General features: G+C 36.2%; 1 protein-coding gene and 1 long non-coding RNA gene across 2 annotated transcripts; one reads left to right on the forward strand and one right to left on the reverse strand.

The window, feature by feature from the left end:
* Positions 1–486: 486 nt before the first annotated feature.
* LOC118438792 lies at positions 487–8,079 on the reverse strand. The gene is made up of 3 exons (XM_035859544.1): positions 7,767–8,079; positions 6,869–6,991; positions 487–5,508 (listed from the first exon to the last, which is right to left on the reverse strand). The coding sequence occupies exons 1-3, from the start codon at positions 7,981–7,983 to the stop codon at positions 1,133–1,135; spliced, it is 4,716 nt and encodes a 1,571-aa protein (XP_035715437.1). The 5' UTR covers positions 7,984–8,079; the 3' UTR covers positions 487–1,132.
* Positions 8,080–19,545: 11,466 nt separating this feature from the next.
* On the forward strand, positions 19,546–20,620 carry LOC110859559. The gene is made up of 2 exons (XR_002548871.2): positions 19,546–19,658; positions 19,910–20,620. It is a non-coding gene; the product is annotated as an uncharacterized LOC110859559 (long non-coding RNA).
* The last annotated feature ends 758 nt before the right edge of the window (positions 20,621–21,378 follow it).

Below are 21,378 nucleotides of genomic sequence, written 5' to 3' on the forward strand. Positions count from 1 at the left end.
GTGGCGGGCGTAAATGTGGCCATGGAGTCAAACCACTTCCTGGGTTTAGTACACTCATGGGACACTACCACATATGCAAAGGGCATCTATATTTGTTATTATCAACCTCGCAAGCTCCCCCCCTCAGAGTATGGCATTAATTAATTCTTGTTGGAACCATTGTGAAACCAGGTTGAATTCAACTTCATCCATGCGTACGCATGCTGCTCAAAGGTCAACCACACACACGTGTACGCAGGGATGGACAATCCTACACGGATTGCGAATTACAGATTAATTTATTAACAATTTTCTTGGGATTACGGAATTTCGGTTAGTTAGCTTGTTCGGTTGAAGTGGTCTATATTTTAGATTACTTCAATATATTTATTGGCTTATTTGATTATGAATTGCGGATTACATTTACCGTGTAATACGGTATTACTAATACCTTATGATAATCTGATGTATGTATGAGTAATAAAATAACATTAAAAAAGTAACGTCAAATATATGTAGTTTGAGTATATTATTTCTGAAAATATGTACAACTCAACAACAAAGTAATCTGTTAATGTAGCTCGTAATAAGATTACATTGGAAAATCTAGAAATTGTAGATTTCAAATTACTGGTTACTTTGTGACCAGTATGAATTACGGATTACAAATTGTTAAAAAAATAATTTTTTATCGAAATACTAGATTGTGGATTATTAAACAATTTTCAATTTCTTTTAGAATTACTAGATTACGGATTATGTAAACTCAGTATTTGAAGATTATGAGAACGAATGTGCATGCTGGCCCGATTCTGTTAATTCACAACCAAATCTCTTTGTTATGTATTTGCGTCATGAATTGTGTCCATGTAAAGTTACTGAAGACTTTGAATGAATAATATGAAAATGTCCCATCACATTAGACCCGCCACTATTTTTATAAAATTATATACTTATTTTCGCATAAGTAACATTCGTAATGGGGGATTTATTCGTTTACATTAGCACAATACATACGTTAACAGTTAAATATAAATCTATCAAAGAGTATCTTGATCTTACACTTTTTATCGCAACATTTACATAATGATTTAAGTACATAAACAGCGCACACAATCAGAAAATAATATAACTAAAAATACCGTTAGATTACTTAATCAGTCGTAGTTTTAAATTTTACCAATTTTGAGTGGCCCTTAAGGTTCTCAAGTAGCAATTTATTTATATCTAGGATTCGTGTTTCATAACATTTTATATACATTGCCTCCTTCTCCGATGGAGAAAAAACTACTCTTGATCTCTGTTCAATTATGTTAACTAAACTGGAATCAAGACCTATTTCAACTATAAGCCCTAAAGTCAGTTTAATGGTGACTTTGTCATAATGTGGAATTTTCTTCCTCAGATCCTCACGCGATAATGTATTTCGACGAACATAGTCTTCCAAACACGTTAGAACTTCATCCCTATTGTGATCCGTTAAAATTACATATGCCAATGGATCCTTCAGGATTGATTCCTTCAAGGCGTTGGGATCCTTTACTTGTTTATCAAATTGTTCAATTAGGTCATTAATGGAAAGCAATTTGACAGTTTCCCAGGAACTCCAGCGTACCCTTACAAATTTTACATCTCTAAATTGAAGTTCGGGATCAAGCATAAGAATCCTACGCAGGAGAAGAAATACACCAGTAACTTCTGAGCTAGACGTCCCATAAATACATCCAAGCGTAATGATGTAAAAACGGGAAAAGCGTTCAAATTTACCAGCGCGCATAATACATGTATTCATCAAGAGCTCCCAATAGTCTGGGAGAAAGTTAAAAAAATTAGCAGATTCCTTTAGAAAGAAATCAATATTCTCAATATTACCCTTAAAATTGTCATATCCCATGCCTCTAACACGAAGGTCTTTCATTATATCATTGAGGAATACCCAGACCATCTTGCAAGCGCCGTGATCGAAATCAATAAGCACACTTCTAAGTACCTTTAACTTCTCGCTATTATCCTTCTCACTGTAACAAATTGTCTCAACTTGGCTCGCGATGAACTTTGCCACGTAAAATTCTGCAAAAGTACGGTGTATGAATGTAGGAGTTTTCCCTTCATTCTCCTCATACGCAATGCCAACTCGAAAGACCTGGTCGGTAATTAGCTTCTTAGGAGATAATAATTTCTGTCCACAAGCGAGCAAGACTAATTCTTCATAAGGCCTTCTATCGCCCATCACATCTCCCGCAAACTTATAAAAATACTCGTCAAAACATTCCTGAAATATTGCTGGGTTCACGCAGCCTGGGATTCCAAGTTTTTGTGTCATGTAAATCTCATATTTACGATCAATAAACCTCTGATAAATATATGCCAGTGTTATTTCTCCCTTTATTTGTGTTATTCCGCCTTTTTCTCCCCCAGTGTTGACATACTCCATCGCATTAGTCAAAAACCCTTCCGATAGCATTTTTAGTTGGAGTGGAACTCCGAGAAATGCTTCCCTGTCTTTAACCAGATTCTGATGCGCTTCGGTGATCACCTCAGTCGCAAATTTCGTTAAATGGTCGAGTTCCAAACCTTCCTCAACTCTTAGCGCAGCGGCCCACAAATTTACGAGGAGCTGAGTTCTTTCTTCATTAAGCAATGGGACAAATGAGTGGGATAAAGCACCGAGGACGCCTTCCAAGTTTTCCCTATCGTGTGGACGAGTCGTAATAATTATTTGAATGTGCGACAATCTTTTAACTTTTCGTAGGATGTTTGTCCATAATTTTTTGTTTTCATATGTCATTTCGTCAAAGCCGTCAGCTAGAATTATAAGTTCTCTTCTTTCCGTTTTGTTGAGCATGAGATGCAAAAGGACATATTTGGATAATTCGTTAAATTTTTGATTGCCAGAAATACAGTGGGAAAACCCGGTTATAAAGGAATTATCGTTTTGACTGACGTCAATCAAGTTAAGATTTTGCAGCGATTTTAAATCAATTATAATTAAATAATTGAACAGAGCATTGGAGCTTGAAACACTCTCACTTAAAATTCTATTAGCCAATTGGACGACTGTGGTCGACTTTCCCATGCCAGGTTCGTCAGAAATAATTAAAGGGCCATCGCCAATAAAGGATATGCCCTCTTCGGGTAAAGGGGTGTAATTAAATTTGATGCATGGGTTTAAATCGGAGTTGGGATCGGGCTTTTGTGAAACTTTTTCGGAACTTTGTTTTAAAGTACACATGTGTCCATCTCCCTCCGGATCAATGTTAAAATGTGCAGATTTATACATATTGCAACTAATATCTTCAAATTTCTTCACAATTTCAGTAGCGATATTAGAATTCTTATTATCTGTGCAATCATTTTCTGATATCTCTATATCAAATTTTTGCTCGCCACGCCCTAAATAAAAAGATTCAATACCTTTCTCAAACTTTAAATAACTACACACTACGCCAGATTTTATGCCTGGCTTTCTAATTTTCCTCTTTGTGTAGAATTCTGGAGTATACTGATACATCAGCTCGAACGGGTGGCTCAAATTTATACCGCTACTATAGCTGACAGAGTCCACAATGCAGTCATGGTTGGCCTTACAGATATTTTGGAACTCTTTAAAAGGATTTGTCGTGTCCCGTGGTAAAATGTGTATCTCTACTGTAAGTGCCGAACCGAGATGTTTATAGACTTCCGTACGAGCTTTAAAATGTTCACAGTCACATTGAAAAACAACAATTGTTTTAAACTTGTCGAACTTTTTTGAATAATAATCTCTCAGTTCAGTGCCACTCATTTTACGAGCAATGTTAAAATAAGTGTTTTCCAGGTCATATGCGGTCTTTAGGGCGTGGCCTATTTCTGCATTGCCTTGCAGAATGGCTAGCAACGAAGATGGAGATGATTCTAAGAAAGTTTTCAACTCCTGCCTCTGAACCTTATTCGTAAAAATATCCTTCAGTAAATGTGACTGCCCTAGTAATATTATTTCGCTTTCTAATATGCTTCCCATTAATTCATTGTCAACCACAAGTTTTTCGGTAAAATTTTCGGCAGGGGTGGGTAGTATGGACTGTTGCAGCCAAACATAGTTGATGCCAGGGATGCATGACATTTCCTTAATTGTATCGTATGTTATTTCGTTAATCTCATCAATGGAGTCAATAATTACTAACTTAATTCCATACTTGCCTATCATACTATTTCTATCATAGATTTTTGACCCTTGGTCATGTTTCAGAATTAGTGTCTCATTTTGTGACTTTGATCTTTTCAGAAATGCGTATTCTAGCAAAACTAACTTCAGCCAGTCTTTGTCGCTTGATCTTACAAATTTAAAGGAACCCTGATCATTTTCGGTGTAAATTCCGTGACTGGAATTTCCACTGAACTTTACGCTCGAATACTTGGAAAGCATTTCATCACAATACATCTCACTTTTAAGTAAGATATTGGTTAAATCATAATCTGGCAAATGCTCAATCTTACTAGACAAGTCCTTGAGCACGTTAAACGTGCAACAGTTTTTGAACACCGTATACTTTCCCTTAGTTTCAAAATTTATCCTGCCGTTTTCTACTTTACATTTGTAATCTAGGCCCAAAATGACATGTGACTCAGTACTGGAATCGATAACTTGCATGTTATCATGACCTATGTGTTCCTTCCATAAAAAAATCTCTCTCAACTTCTCCAAATTTGTGCTTTCTATCCCACTCAATCGTGTCGCAGCTACATTAGTTTCCTCGCCTTCTAATTTCAGAACCTTGAAAGTCTTATAATCTCTTGGACTCGATAGCCAACTAAAAAAATCATCCATAGCCTCTCCAGCCTTCCACCCAAACCTTGCTGCCTTTATGAGCGCTTTAGCAAATCCTTTGTCCTTATCTGCATAAGTGTTCCATCCCTCAAACACGGCCATTGGCCAATTTACTACGCTATAAAGAGTGAAAATACTGCTTTCTAAGGCAGTTTTGAATACTTCAATATCATGAAACTTAAATGTGTGCTTCAAAGTGTGTGAATATTTTTTCATGCCCCCACTCGAAATTGGTCCAAATGCTGGAATACTATCTGGCGCGACAAGCTGCACCATATCACCAAATGGAGGGTTGATAACGTTGACAGCATTTGGTAAGATTACGTAATTGCAAATGTCCAATGTGACGGTGTGGGAATCGTGACTTTCTCTCAGTTCAGAATACGAATTAAGATAATTAAGGATTAAACCGGCACCAGGACTGTCAAATACGACGCAGTGGGGGTGCCATAAATCTGTTTCGGCACGACGTATAAATTCATTCCCCTCCTTTGCAAGTGCTAAGTATTTCACAGCAAATGTTGCAACTTGGGCTAACCAACCGCCAAGTGAGTGTCCAGTGATGATGATCTGCAGTGGGTCCGAAGTTGCGTCCAGATTTTCCTGTACCGTTTCCAAAATTTGTAGGGCAAAAGTACACGCCGAGTTTAGTTGGGGTGTAATTTGGTTTTTCGCAATTCCTTGAAGATTAGCGTGAACCCAGTCAGCGGCTGAGTTAGTACCTGAATTAGATAATAAACGTCCCGAGTTATAATAATTCTGTAGATGTGTATTTAGATATATGTAATAATATTTAATTTATCAGGAAATTTAATCAGAAAGTACGATTTGTACGATTGCAAAGGATGAATAAATGTATAACAACGAGTAAAAAGAAAACCACTTTCCAAAGGGTTGAATCAATTTTGGTCCGTATGTCCTGCATATTTCTATAGCTAGATACATTATTGAAGAGTAACAATAATGTAAATCGGAATCTCGAGGGCCACAAAAAATTGAGTTTGTCAACATTTGCACAGTGGTGGTCGAAGACTCCATAAAGTTTCTATTTTCTATTAAATACGCTTGCCGGGACCTTTTCAACGATACCCCATTTATGGGGCTCTGTGAGACTTCAAATTAAAAAAAAAAATTTTTTACGTTATTTTTGTGTAATTTTTTTCGAATTTTGTAATACACTGGTTTTGGGTTCTAGGGAAAAAAACTTAGGAACCTGTTGCTGAAAGTATGTAGCATTTCAATTGTAGCATTTCATTGTAGTAGTCCCAAGAATTCTACGGACACTTTTAACTACTTTTGTATAAAATTTGTGAAAAATTTAAGGGATTTTATACATAAATTTGCCTGGGTTTTATGCCGAGAATTGGCTGGATTTTATGCAGAAAAATTTATGCCGAAACAATTTGCGTACAAAATATGCAGAATTATGCATACTTGTGCAAAACCTTTCTGCAGAATATACTTACCAGTCACAAGTTTTATGCACAATCGTTGACACTTTTCCTGCACACACCATTGGTCCGGGCACTTGTGTCGAATCATATCAAATTCGACATACGATTTTCACCCGGGCGTATTTGATCGACACGGATAAGCAGCGATTTTATATTATGGGGCTATGTGAGACCTGATATATATAAACCCGTGGGAAAATTAATCTGTCCAAAGGTGACCAGTTCCAACATCATTTTCGACCTGTGACCTTAAGACGAAAAAGTCCCACCTCTGGACACTGAATGGATGATAAAAAATTGAAATTTCAGCTTCTTAATTCAAAAAATGATGGAAAAATCGCCGTACTGAATACGAACTGAACTCTAGATCAGAAAAACGGCCGTTACGAACGACTGGGGCAACTTGCCTTGTAAATTTATCTTCTATTACGCAAATTTCATGGTCTGTGACCTATTTTTGATGGAAATTGATCAATCAAAAAGCCAGCTGGTTAGCCTTACCTATTTGGTATAGATACCGGCTTAATCTCATTACCAGCTTTGTCAGCTCGATTCACAGCATACAATTTTGTAATGCAAAAGAAGTGCTACTTAATTCTGCACAAAATATAAATACGTGTTTACGTACCTTGAAATGCAATAATGAGCTGGCGGTGTCGCGACGGGGAGGTACTTATTTCACGCCAGAAGGCCCATGCATGAAAAGGTTCATTTGCAGCCTGGCAGATAATTCTGTACTCGGGCAAGGTTGCTGAAATGGGTTAAAATTAATTTAGGTAAGTAATTCTGGCAGATAAATTTTTTCAAGTACTCTGCTAAGCTCGAATTCAACTCTCCCAGTGGCGTATCTCCATACGCCCACAAACCCATTTGTGGGATTCAAATTTAAATAATTTTAAAAACAAAGAATTATTATTTCCAGGATACAGTCCAAGTTTCATTAAAATTGGATAACTCTAATTTTTTGAACGTTCAATTAACTGACTTGCGACACTTAATTTCAGAGGATTTTTTACATGAATGTGTGCGCCACATAAAAGTTTTCTGATTTCGGAAATTTAAAAATTACAAAAACGTTTTCATTTCCAATATACATATTTACTCTACTGATAAATACATTTATATATTTGTTTTTTAACACCGTTGATTATCAATCCTGCTTTGTGAGTGTGATAGTTTCAACATTGACTGTTGATTCTTATCACGATGTGTAAATACCAAATGGGAACAAATATGTTTGCAAAATGACGTGGTGAATGCGGTGATGCTAAACGTTTCTCTCAAGTGTTTTACCGATTTTCAAACCCAATTATAACATATTTTTTACAGAATAACTGGATGGTGGAAAATAAAACGAAACTTCGTTTTTAAATATGTACGTAATTCAAGAAAATTGCGTCGTAAATTAATAATTTGTAAGTCTTAAATGACTAGTTATGTTTACCAATCCCAAAATTTAAAGTAATCCCTAGCTGGATACATATTTACATACTTTATGTCAGAGAATGAATTCAAATTAGTCTTACTTATAATCTCCTTCTCGCCATGGTCTAAACTGGAGTAGGTAATTTTAGCCAATTTGCACAAATCCAGGATTGACGGGTACAACTCGAGCTTCAACTTCGTACTTATATCCAACTCGGAAACGGTCTCATTAGAGTCACGTACAAAATCCGCTAAACATAGGCGCCAATCGGCTTTGCTATGCTTCAAATTTTCGTCAGGTATCAATTTTACTGTCATGACGACAATATTTATTGAAAAGTGTTGGCCAAATTGTGTTAAGTTGATCAGCCAGGTTTAGAGGCGAGTATGGCTTTGCATTCCTGGCAGCATAAGGTTTTTGCAACATTACAATTCAGCCGAGTGAATGCAAGAATTCGATCAGATAAGCGCATAATTCAGGTAGATTAGTCTTACTGTAAGACTCTTACATATATATGGCAGTCATTACATACCTTTGTCGAGACACTCGTGTCGCCTTGTTATACAAGTTGTTATCTGCAGTCTGATCCATTCCATCCTTTTTATTCGTTAATATTGTTCCTAAGCACAAATATTATTGATGGGATGAGCATAATTTTTGTGTGAATGAAGCTGGGTGTCGAATGAAAAATTACTTTGGTTGTCTATGTTGGAGGATGTAAGTAAATATGTAAGTATGAAACACAGATAAGTACAGATACTGTTCAAATAACCACAGATACGTACGGTACATATGTATTTCTTATTCATGGCAGACGAGAGCTGGATGAGATATTTTACCTTTAGTTCGATTTTTTAAATTCTGATAGGAATATTTATGTACAGCGCTGGCCGCTTAGCTTTTTTTCAATTTATTTTTTTTAATATGGTAATAATATTCTGCGTATAATATATGTGCACCTCAATTATCTGCGAATACAATTCCATACTTAATTGAATAAAGATACACTTTATTGTCATACAGACATATCCCAAAAGGGTGCTTATCTTGTCATGGCATGCCCAACAAATGTGGCTCATCTTTTCAGCAAGATTAATCATTCATTAATGGAATCATAACCGAAGAATCATGAATTGTATATGCAACTTGTCAGGTAAGGTTCCTATTCTATATTTGCTTGGCTTTGTACATACATACAACCAAACATATGTAAGAGTAGTATGAAAAACTTTTATGGCGAAAGTTGTATTATCAAATAACAAGATAATGGAATAGATACTTCGGCTATGAGTATTTATTAATGCTTTTAGTAGGTGCCATGTTCTAGGTAATGATTTATTATTCCAAGCCAACACTTTTACTATGATGTAAGTATGGATTTTTTAGGACGGTTAATCAGTTGAGACTTGAGACTCTCAAGTTGAGAGTCAGCTTAACGCGACACATTTTTAAAATCGTTAACTTATACACGACTTGCGAATTTGATCTAAGTCCCCATGAATAAAGCTCAACTCAACCAATAAAAGTTGACGAATTTTTTGTAGACCATTCCCACATATAAAAGAGAGTGATTCATAGAAATGAATTTACGAATTGTCCCATGAGTTTGTAAATTTTCGGTCTACTATTTTTCGTATGGTTTTAAACTGGTTATAGTCGTGCCTTGAGACAGTATTTGATGCAAATGTAATCAAATCAAGGTTCAGTCGAACTGCAAAGCATTCATCTAATACCGCGGTAGGTATGTTCGTGTAGTTATTAGTAATAATAAACTGCGCCAACGCAGGGTACACAAGTAGCGCAAAGATGCTGAGAATGAGATACAAAATAAAGGGAATATCGATTTCCGAATCTTAATTATTTAAAAATAATAAAGTAATTTAGATTTCCTCATTTATATGTAGCCACTCTGAAAAATCGTACATCTTACATGTTTTGCTGTTTTATCAATCTTAATTAATCAATCAATCTTGCTGTTGTACATATTACCCAGTAGTCCCTGAATTGCTGTTACAAGATTTCGCGGGTAAATTAAGCGGGGACCGAATTTTTTTAGAAAGTTGTGCTATTTTTTATTGAAATCTCCATGCTTTTGTCTATCAGAAACCATGCGTCGAAGTTTTTTGTGACCCAAGGTTCCAAAGTGACAGACCAGGAGAAGCAACGTGTTGCAATTTTTCAACAACATTTTGGTAGACAAAAAAATCGTCATTTTTCAATTGTTAAACAAAATTCGGAACTGATCGCAAGATGGTCGACCGTACCATAAAATGATCCCCTGACACTGGCAGTGTCGAGGACCGAAGTAGAAGTGGAAGGAGAAGGTCAGAAAGGTCACCAAAATTCACTAAGTCACGAAAAAATGGATTCGTCCGAATCCATGCCGAGTCCTAAGAAAATTTCCCTCAAAAATGAACGTATGAAGTAAAAGTAAGTTCCGTGCCCTTAAACTAAACCATCAGAACCCTGACGCTGTTCATGCGGTACGCGCTTTGGAAAATGGAAACTGATATTTTCAACAGATGATCCAAGCTTTGTAGGTGAAGCCGAATAAAATGGCAAAAATACCGTTTCTACACCCCACCGGTCTAGACTATTCGTAAAAATTTCAAAAATGTTCACCTTACCCACCATATTGGTTTTACGATTTTTTGATTGGGCATAAGTTAACTTGCGCCGAAAAAGTGATTTATTTTCCTCTGGGGGTGAAATTTCGTGCCAAAAATTATTTGTTCAAGTTCTCGAGCGAATTGTGGAACCACTGAACCAATACCTATTCAAAAATATGGCCGTGATATTCAAACAGGGCTCAGATCCTGTTCATGAGGCCAAGATGGTAATTGGGTGGTTGAAATCCAAAATTCCTGACTCCATTTCGGACCAATAAAAAAAATGATTGTCGCCGAACCTCGACCTGCTGGAGTATGGCATATTTTTCAAACTTTAGCTGGATGTATGTGCTAAACGCCGTATAAGTTTGGAATCCATAAAAAATTCAACGGTATAGAAATGAGGCCAATCCCCGCTGGAACGCGTGCGTACTTCGATCGAGTGGTGGATACCAAGACTCCGGGCTCGTGTCGCCTTATGAGATTGACATTTTGAAAAGTGAATAATGTTTCCTACACGAAATTTCATTGGCTTTTCAGTTCTGGACTTATTTTTTCGAAATTCGATAAACTGAGTTAGCTACAATAAGTTGTTCTTGTAACACTAGTTAAGGGACTACTAGGTAGATTCAATTTTTCTAAAAATTTAATTTTGCCCCAACCATACCCCAAAATTTCCGATTGACCCCAAAATTTCCGATTGACCCCAAAATTTGGGAAGAACCTCTCCCTGGGGTCGTATGTATGATGCCGCAAACCGATTTCGATTATCTCGATCCATTCTTCCGTTATCGTGTTGACGGACAGACGGACAGACAGAGAGACTAACTAAGTCATTGCATAAAGTTGCTTGCACTACTTAATTATACGTGGCTATCCTGTGCCTAAGTTTCTTCGATTTTCATCTTGTTAAGAAACCAAAACCTAATCATACAATAAGGTCAGCACGCTGGGCAACATTAATTAAAAAAAACTAATATAAATGTGTGCAGAAGATGCGTAGAAACCAAATAAATATAATACAACTGGAGCATAATGGTCTTGAAAATTTACAATTTTAATTAATTTTTCAGAAAAGAAACACAATTTGAATTTGTAATGTTTGTTTAAAACGACAAATATTAAGATTGAGGTTGAATCGAAATATTTGGGGCGAGCTTAAATTAAGAATTAAGCACATATAAACATAGAGATTTAAGAAGATTTATCCCAAATTGACCTAATTTTCCCTCTAGAATATTATCATGTCCTAATTCTTCCTTTATTAGTTTTACAAATTGCACGACTCAGGCCCCGTTTTAGGTATAGGCGAGCTAGGCAACCGCCTGGGGCGCTAGAAATTTGAGGGGCGCCGAAAGGCGCCCCTATACACTAGATAAAAACAACTTTACGGAATTTTATACCTTATCGTGAAAAACAACATAAATACGTATAATAAAACTTAGTTTCCCTGAAATGTGTGGTACAAAACTTTATTTGTCAGTATTGTTCACAAATTATTAGCTTGGAAATTCTGCCAGATGAACTTTTTTTGTAAGATTTACATTTAGCAATTTCTTTGTAACATTTGCAGTCAAAAAGGGTGGGTATCTTGCGATCTTGGCAGGACAAATTTTAACTTGGTCACACTCAGAAATAAGGGGACTAATTTTGCGCTTTCTTTAATGCGATTGTTTTCCCTGTGGCAGAATTTTTTAATAAATTTTCAGCCAACCTCTGGATTTTTTAAAACGCTTTAACTTATCAATTTGAGTCAAATTAAAAAAAATAAGTACAATTGTTGCTCAGATTTATTTCTCTGAAAGTATGAAAATTCATGTACAAAAAACCGATGTTTTTTTTATTTTTATTTTTTGTCCTAATTTTAGCGACTCAGTAAAATTGGTAGCATGAAAATTTCAAGTATAATTTCAAAATTAATATTAAAAATCTCAGGAGAGTAATTGTGCAATGTAAGAATTGTGCTTAATTTTTTAAATCTGGTAAAATTGGAAAAACGACGGCCTTTTGAAAATCCCGATTTTGGCTGTAAATTTATTTTTAAATTCTGCCACATTCGAAAATACGCGCATTCTAAAACACGAGAAATATGTTTACGCTTATTTCTGAGCTTGACAATTTAAAGTTAGTCTGGTCCAACTTGGAGTCCGTGTTTGACCAGATTAACTTTAAATCTCTCCGAGTCTCGGAGATACATATGTCCTATCTTACACGTCCCCATTGGTAGCATGATTTTAATTTTTAATAAGCAAATCCTCAAAAAGTGAGAAGTGTTAAGGAGGCCATAACAATATTCAATTATTTTTTTCAGGAAATACAAAGATTTAACTAAGGTTATTAAAAAGGCTGATTTTTTTAAATTTACTTGTATTGTATACATTAAAAGGGGAGTAATTTTTACATGTGGCAAAACTTATGGCGGGTAGTGCTTTCTTTTTGAAGATAACCCCACACTGCAAAATGAAAATTTGTGTACCACTAAAAGTGTTTAGAGCACCAATGGTGCGTGCACATGGGGGCGCCATAATGGTTTTGCCTAGGGCGCCACATTGCCTAGAACGGGGCCTGGCACGACTTCTCTATACCCCCTTAGAAAAGTGGTATTAAATAATTACCGACCGGAGTACATATGTGACTCTACCGGCACTGGTACTAACGGGAATTACCGTTCAGTAGTGTTGTGGTCATGAAAAATTTACTACTCATGAACAGTTTACTAACAATCCGGTAGGAAATATTACCAAATCAATACCACCACGGAGTAGATGTCTGACTCTACAAGATTTTTAACAGTGTAGACTTCTCGGCCACTAAATTTAAAAAATAGTTGACACATATTCCTGCAACAATATAAAAGAAGTTTTACGATAACGATTCCACAAAGGTCTTAAAATGTTGACTGATTTATTCGTCCAGGAATTTAGGAAAACAATAAAAACCGGAAATAGGTTCAGTTGCCCGCTTATTTGGGACGATAAGCGGGGCAAGCTCTACGTTTCCGCAAAGCACCACGCCCACACTGTTATTATTCACGTATTCTTCTGCTTCTTAACTTCGTTCATTTTCATACAGCTGATCAATTACAGGAATCGGGATGTCGCGATGTTCAACTTCTTTCAACTTGCGTTCTACAGCTTCATGGCGACTTCGATTGGCACTTGCATTTTTTCTTGTCAATCCGAAGACGTAACGCGATCCTGGAATTCTTTAATCTTGTATGGGAGGAATTTCTATGGTAAAAAGCAAAATATTTATGTAAAATATATATTTAATATGCATGGGTTATCATTCGTAATATTGACATCAAGTAAATATACTAGTTTATAAACCCGTCTTGAAAACGGGCCTCATTTAAGATTCAAAATTCGTAATACCAATTATAAAATGATAGCGATAAAATTGTAGAGGGTATCAATCTTACGTGTGGATTGATTGGCGAAACCAGAAATTTAAACTCTATCAGAGCGGAAAGTTACATATAACCTGGACAGTTAAGGGGCGGGTTTTGTAAAGAATTATAATGTAGATAATCATAATGAGAATTTTACATGCAGATTTTTATATGCAGACTTGCATAGCCATTAGTTATCCTAAAAGTTGTGCCTGCAAAACTCAAGCTAATCAGGGTGCATGGATTAGCAAAAGATATTTTATATGGGAGCTCACGAGAAGGATTTTTCAAAATTATGTATAAAATGTGGAGATTATACAAAATTAGGCTGGAATTCTAAATCAGCAAGGTTACGTAATGTTGTCCAATTGTATTTAAATTCTAGCCCGCTGGGAATTGACCGCCACCTCTCCCGCCATCATCGCCTTCAACCGAACCTATCTCGCAATCACGAGACCTGCCAACTTAATCTTCACCTTGCAACCATTCATCGTCTTCTCGCACCTCCTCTTCCAACCCCGACATCCCTGCCACATCCCGAACATCTTCCCCCCAGACAGCCTCCCCTTTTTGCTAACTTTTCTTATTTACCCGCCCATGTTTCTTTACAGTCTGCTAAACTTTGCAAGCCTGATGAACACCGTATTCCACTTTTGCGCCGGCGCACTTGAGCTCGTTTTGACCATAATACGAGTAGAACTTCGAACTACTACCCGGGGAAGTTCACGCTCCACCAAAATAACCGATCACCCCGCCGACATTGCAATCGTATATCGCTGTTTGCAACTTATCATGAAGGATATCTCCGTCGTGTTTGGTATTTATTTACCTACAACGCAAGCCATTCTGGGACAGATGGCTATATCCGGAGGATACACGATGATTGGCGGGAATTGGAAGGGCGGCGGGGACGCGTCGCATCGTATTGCATCGATTCTTCCGCTCTCATGTATCCCGTTTTTTATTGCGTCGTGGGCGGCGATGTTGTCATGCGCGGGAAACATTCTCAGCGAGTCGAGGGCATGTATTCAGTCTTGGAAACAAGGTGGAGCTCTGGCGGGGTGGTCCGGGAGCGAAGTGAAATACATGTCGAAATTTAGAAAGAGCTGTAAACCCATTGATTTGAAATGTGAGGGAATAATGACGATTACGAAGAGGACGGTGATTAAATTTATGCAGGGTATTGTGCGTGGCATTCTACGAATGTTGTTGACCTTAGGCAACAAATAATTCGTAGCGTTTAGTTATATTTTATGACAAAATTAGTTAAATGCAGCTAATCTAGGTTAGGTTTAATTAGAAAAATTAATAAATAAAATTGTCTTTAAATTAAGCATCGGCTGCACCGAAGTCTTTTTTAAAAATTAATACAACGATATACACATGCATTTGTTTTAATTTGTCGGACATATTTTGAGCTCTGCGAACACACCATTTTACTCTGAATTAATAAATATACATGTCTCGGGCCTGAGTTCAACGTTGGACATAGAAGTAGACTTAATTTAATCAGGATAATGAGATGAAAATCGTATTTTGTAAATTAACGCATACAATTAATCTTGAAACTTACTTCGTGAAGGTTTAGTTATTAAATGAATATAATATTAAAGTATTTCTCGCAGTCCCAGTTATGATAGTGCCATGCGGCAACAACTTCATGTATCAGGTACATCATAGATTACTGTGGACTTTCTTAAATAAGTTTATGTAGGTCAACCCAGAGAATAAAGGGTATGGATCCTTAATTTATGTATTATATTTATTTTAGTGAATAAGTATTCTGCCTTGTTTCATGAGAAGAATGGAATCTGGCCTATCATTAGTAATTGTGACTCATTCCACTCTTACCTTCTAACACTAAACTAAGTCCTGCACAACTTACATACTTATAAATTCTTTAGACCAAATAAACTTAATTTTTTCAACCTAACTTACATAGATATTTATGTATGTATATCTACCAATCTATGGACACATGCGCTTACTATGTAATATAAATATATTTACATATTCATTTATGATTATATTTTTTATAATTATCTTTTTAACAATAAAAGTAACAATTGAAGTTTGTTCGGGTGAACCATTACAACGACCGATTTCTTGAGTTCATCAGTTGGATAGGTTTTTTGAATCGATCTCCACAAGTTCCATTCGTCTTTTAATTAGGTTTAGTTTAGCATCCTCCACTTCCAATTTCCTCTTAAGAATTTGCATACGTAGAACGTGCTCCTCAGACGCCATTTGTGCAACAAATGCATCACTGTCGACGTCGGGTTTTGATATTTCTAATACAAAATAGAATAAGTACGTAAATAAATACGTAAGTAATGGAATATTTTCCGTCACGTTTCCCTTCTGTTCTTTTAAATTTAATGTACTAGCGTAAAAGCCCGTCTACCGCCGGCCGATAGCTTATTTGATTTTCGTGAAAATAAAGGATTGTTCATAATTCACCCAATTATTTTTTAATACTATATATTTAAATAATTAGGTGGCATTTCCACCGTGGAAATGCCTGTTGGCGAGGGAAATGAAACATTTCCACCTTATAATATAGATGATCAACTTACCTCGTGAATAGAATCCACGACGAGCTGAGGGATTTACAAAGCCCCCAAAATCCCTAATCTTGCGACATAACCGTCCCCGCATTCCTGCATTGGTTATAACCTCTCCTGTAAAAATGACTCCGAACAAGACCACTGTTAGGGCCAGAGTTTTGAAGAATGGTTTGAGGGTATTTATCGAAATGTAAGGTGACGGAGGTTTACTGGAAGGCCAATTCATCGCCCTCATCTTACGGTAATGTTTAAATTGCCTGAACCACAGGTTTCTGAACCCACCCATCTCAAGACCCTTTATACTCTCCACTATCTCAACCCGCAACATGTTTTGAACCCGATAAAATATGGCTTTCACAAGGCTTATATCAGAAACCACGAAACAATCATATTTCCCTTTCAACCAACGTTTTTGCAACCAGAGAAATCCCCGAAATGACAAAGCCTTATCGTCAATTAGGATAACGTTTCTGGGGGAACGCTTCCTGACATATTTGGTCAAGTTGTTCCAGTACGGCCTTGTGATATAAAATAGGCAAATTAGTTAATTGTAACCATTTAAATATATAAAATCGAACTTCAACCATTGTTTTTTTTAAGAATCAAAACTAGATTTTTGAAATTTATAAAATTTAATCAACACACAGGTACATACATACCAGGTAACAATTGTTTTCCCGTGGGGGAATTCGCGTAACGACTTCCGCAAAAATTCATCCACTAGCCGAGACCTTGTAGAAGTGTAGTTAGCAATTTCCCTCGAATCATAAACAAGGGTATAATTGTTGTCAAAAAATTCGCTGAGGGTGCGCAATACTTTGTACCGTGGTGGCACTACCAGATTAGCCGTTAGATACAACTCGTATTGGGATGGGAGCATGAAACTTGTAAAACAAAGAGAAACACCGATCCACAAAGAAAGATTCTTAATTCGCAGCTCTTACCTGCGAAATTTAACACAAATTATGAAAAATTGCGTTCCAAAACGGCTAAGGATCTCATAAGCAACAGTATCTTTTTTGAATTGATATATATCCTTTAAGGTGACAAACAGGACTGTAGCCACGACGGTAACGAAGCCCACCAACCACACCCCTATAGAAAATGGTGAGGCCCACTCTGCCAAATCTGAATTTTCTGACCATACATTGAAATTACAATATAGCGCGTCTGATCCCGCATATTCGGCCAAATGAAATGATTTTATTTGGGAATACGTGTATCTCATGGAACTTGAGGTTGCTTTTAAGTAACCCTGCTCGAAAAAACCCCACGGTTTGGATTGAAATTGTTTAATTGAAATATGATCAAAGGTGACGTTTAAAATTTTAGATACAGTGATATATAATGTATCATGGGCATAACAGTTTCTCCTATCGGGTGCAATGTAGTACTGCCCTTTCCCACAAATTGCCACTTTCTTAGCTGTGTACCCTAAGTAAACTCCAATTTTTTGCTTGCTTCCCCATTTGTTCTGAAACATAGCTACCGTAAGTTGTTTAACTTTATGAGTGTAGTGAATGTATCTAAAAGAATTTTTGCAGTACGGGCAGATAAAGAACCATTCAATTTTTGCGGATTGAATTGAGTTTGGGAAATCAAAATATCGTTTCAAACGAAGCACAAGTGTTTTACTTTGTACGCTACAATCGTCCGGGCACGTTAGCTTAAATACTTGTTTGGGGGAATATTTCGAAATTATTACAAGTGTGGAATCTTCCTGTTCCATTAGAACGTCTCGAGTGTTATTAAGATAAAGTAAGCGAAAATTGTTATCCTTTTTGTTAAAGCTTACAAAAACTGTGATCGTGCAGACCTCGTAGAACTTAAAGTCAAGAGTGTTCATACTGTCGTGAATATCTGGGTGGTAAAATTTCGGTTTACCGCTGACCGTGAAGATTAGTGTGGTTGGATTGTTGGCGTGGATTAGTTGCTCCGTCAGGTCGACGTATTCCAAGGTGTCTTTCAGTCTTACGAATTTTATTACGCATGGACCAAAGTGCCCAAAATTTCCGTTGGGGAGGGTGTCATTGCTCAAGGTGGAATGGAGAGCAGTTACCAGGAGGAATTCGACAAGAGTTTTGTGGATCATTTTTGATAAGCTTGGAAATTCTTGTACGAAACCTTGGTCTGCACAAGCTTCAGTCTCTCTATAAATATTTGCCAAGTCAGAACAAGCTGAACATGTGTAAATAGAACCCTTAATACAATTGGATTTGTTCTACCTCGATGTTTTTATGTTCAATACCATCGATGAAAGCAGCCACGAATCTACATACATATGTATAAGTATCTAACTTTGTCAAAGGATTCACGTACGCCCATTCCTTGCATGATTCGGAAACATACATTATCTAAAATGAGTAAGTTGGTTTAATTATTCAGATATGTTGTCCACATCGATACTGCTTGTATAAGTTTTTGTACAAGCATTTTCATGTCAAGTAAACCCTTGCAAACGAAATGCATCGCAGAGAAAGCGAAAAGTACAGTAGTACTGTCAATCGGAAATACGAAGTTCCACACTCCCACCCGGTCCTTGTCAATTTCTTAAATTGTCTAAAGGTACCCCACCCAGTTTCATTTTACCCCGCATCGACATGTCACCCCCATAGTATTAACTTACAATATTTTTCAATAGATACCCCACACATGGTCAAATTCATTATTGTTATGTTAGACCTCACGTAAAAGGTCACTGAAAGGTCAGATGTTAAAACTGTTGACGCCATTTAATTATAGGTGAAGCTCTGTTCTAATATGGTACCCCATGTGACGAATAACCCGTAAAATAAGGGTTGTGACCTTTTTGTGAACTACGACCTCCATTTTCGAACTTGACCCCAGGAACATGTGATAAAATGTTCACACGAATTTAGCATCATTTCAAGAGTTATCGTGGATAATATCGTAATATTACAGACCTACATATGCATAAACCGAATGAGCCTCGGAATAAGAAAATATGAACTGCATCATATCTCTCTTATCTAAATTGATCATGTTTATTTCACGTTTGGTTTACTGATAACCAATAAAGGCCGTAAAACTGTGTTACATTATGAGTTATCATACCACATTGACATAATACCTACCCATTTATTAGGGAACATACATATATTCTGTCATAAAATAGCTGAGTTTTAGACCACCGTTTCCCTATCAACCTCACGTTAAGCTGAACACGAGTAAGATCGGCGACCTAAACCCACCTACAACATTTTACAATGACGTACTATATGAAGGTTCCCATATAATGCTTATCATGCAATGCACATATGATCTCAATACATATGTAGACTAGTCATACTTCCATATGATATTCAAGAGCAAAGAACCAATTCATTTCTAAAATGGACATCACAGTTTTAACAATTTCTGGATTTGGACTAATTCTTATCATTGCTATACTAATTTACGTTAAGGTGAGGTTTCACTTTAACTGGTTAAAATCAACTAAAATTTACATAAAGACCAAGTATATAAAAAAAGAGAATGACACAACAATTATAGCAAATTTATCCAATCGTTTAAATAAACATTAGCTAAGTTTTATCTATGTAATTGTTGTGTCACACCCTCTATTTTACTTAAACATAAAGAAATTTATCGTAACTTTTATTTATTCAATTGTCTAAAATAAATTCAAGGCTCGTACATATATTTTGATTTGCAGTGGTTATGTAACAGTAAGGGCGGACAAAGCCAAAAGAATACTGGATTTGACTCAACCAACGTCGTCATTGAAGTTTCAATTCTAAACGATCCAATCCACACAGAAAATTCCTTAGAAACTGGAAGATCGCAGAACGACCCGGTCCCAAATTACGATTCAGTAATATTTACTAATAGAGGAAAATCCTCACTCATTTTTGACGAGACCTCTCCACCTCCAAGTTATTCAGAATGTGTACACAATAAGTTGAACACATGACAGATCTTGGCCTTTGTGCCATGCTAATAGTATTAATTTGATTAATTTGATTGATTAATTTATGTATTTATTCTGTCGACATATTCAATTTTCCAACCAGTTGAGTTGAGTTGCATCAGTAATATTGTATGCAACAAGTATTGTATGCAACAAGTATTGTATGTAATATTGTATGCGTAATTGTAAATAATTACATAGATGCGAAAAAAAGATAAATGCAAAAATTTAACCATATGTTAATTAAGGCATCTTATGTACAATTAGTAAAATTATTAATGCAACTGTGCAGAATTTTTATTGATCAATTTCAAACGGGTTGCTGTGGTGCTGGAACAGCTTAAAACATCACTCTGAGCTATTTACATTCACATAAACTATGCAGTTTAACTGTATCAGAAGCGGAACAAATAAATCCAAAATTTTCCGGAATAATTTTAATCTACCTGAATAAAAAATTTTTGAAGTGTTTTTTTTTTAGGTTCCTATGTATAACAAATGTTCTTCTATCAATATATTTACATATTTGCAGTAAATTACCAGAGCTAAAAAAAAATTTCTACACTATTTCTTAAACGATTACCTGCAACGACTACATCAACACAGTCCATGGTATGCATGCAGTTTTTACCCACAGCTTACATACAATGATTTCATCTGGGGTCCTAGTGAATTCTAAAAAAACATGGTGGGTACCCTGGACGCGATTAGCAGTCGGGAACCATCCCTTGTCAGTACTCATTAAAAAATACTTTAGGTCGTACCTAATTCCAGAAAAAAAATAAAAACTTGCAGAATAGTTGCGCACATATGCTGTGACGAAATCTAGGGATTTTAAAAAATTTACCCATCACAACAAGCTTATCTTTTGTAAAGTTTACCACTAACCTTCGCATTAATAATGTTCAAAAAGTCATTACTTCGTTTAGAAAACCTGTGTATACAAGATGCCAAAAAGTTCTTGTTGAGCTGAACTATCAGCCAAAATATTAAGCCATTAACTATGTGAAAATTAAAAGGAGACTAATTTATTTTACATACAAAGCTTATTTCCGGAAGGACTCTTCTTTTAAAAATCATACCATAACTGTTAAAAAGGTAGCATGTTAGACCTTTTTGACCTTTTCAGAAACAATAGATATTCACATATTTCTGTAGTGAAACCCGGCTGGGGGAATTTAGTATATCCAGTGTCAATTATCCTCCCAGGTTAG

This window comes from Folsomia candida, unplaced genomic scaffold, assembly GCF_002217175.1.
Source record: "Folsomia candida strain VU population unplaced genomic scaffold, ASM221717v1 Fcan01_Sc026, whole genome shotgun sequence".
NCBI lineage: Eukaryota > Metazoa > Arthropoda > Collembola > Entomobryomorpha > Isotomidae > Folsomia > Folsomia candida.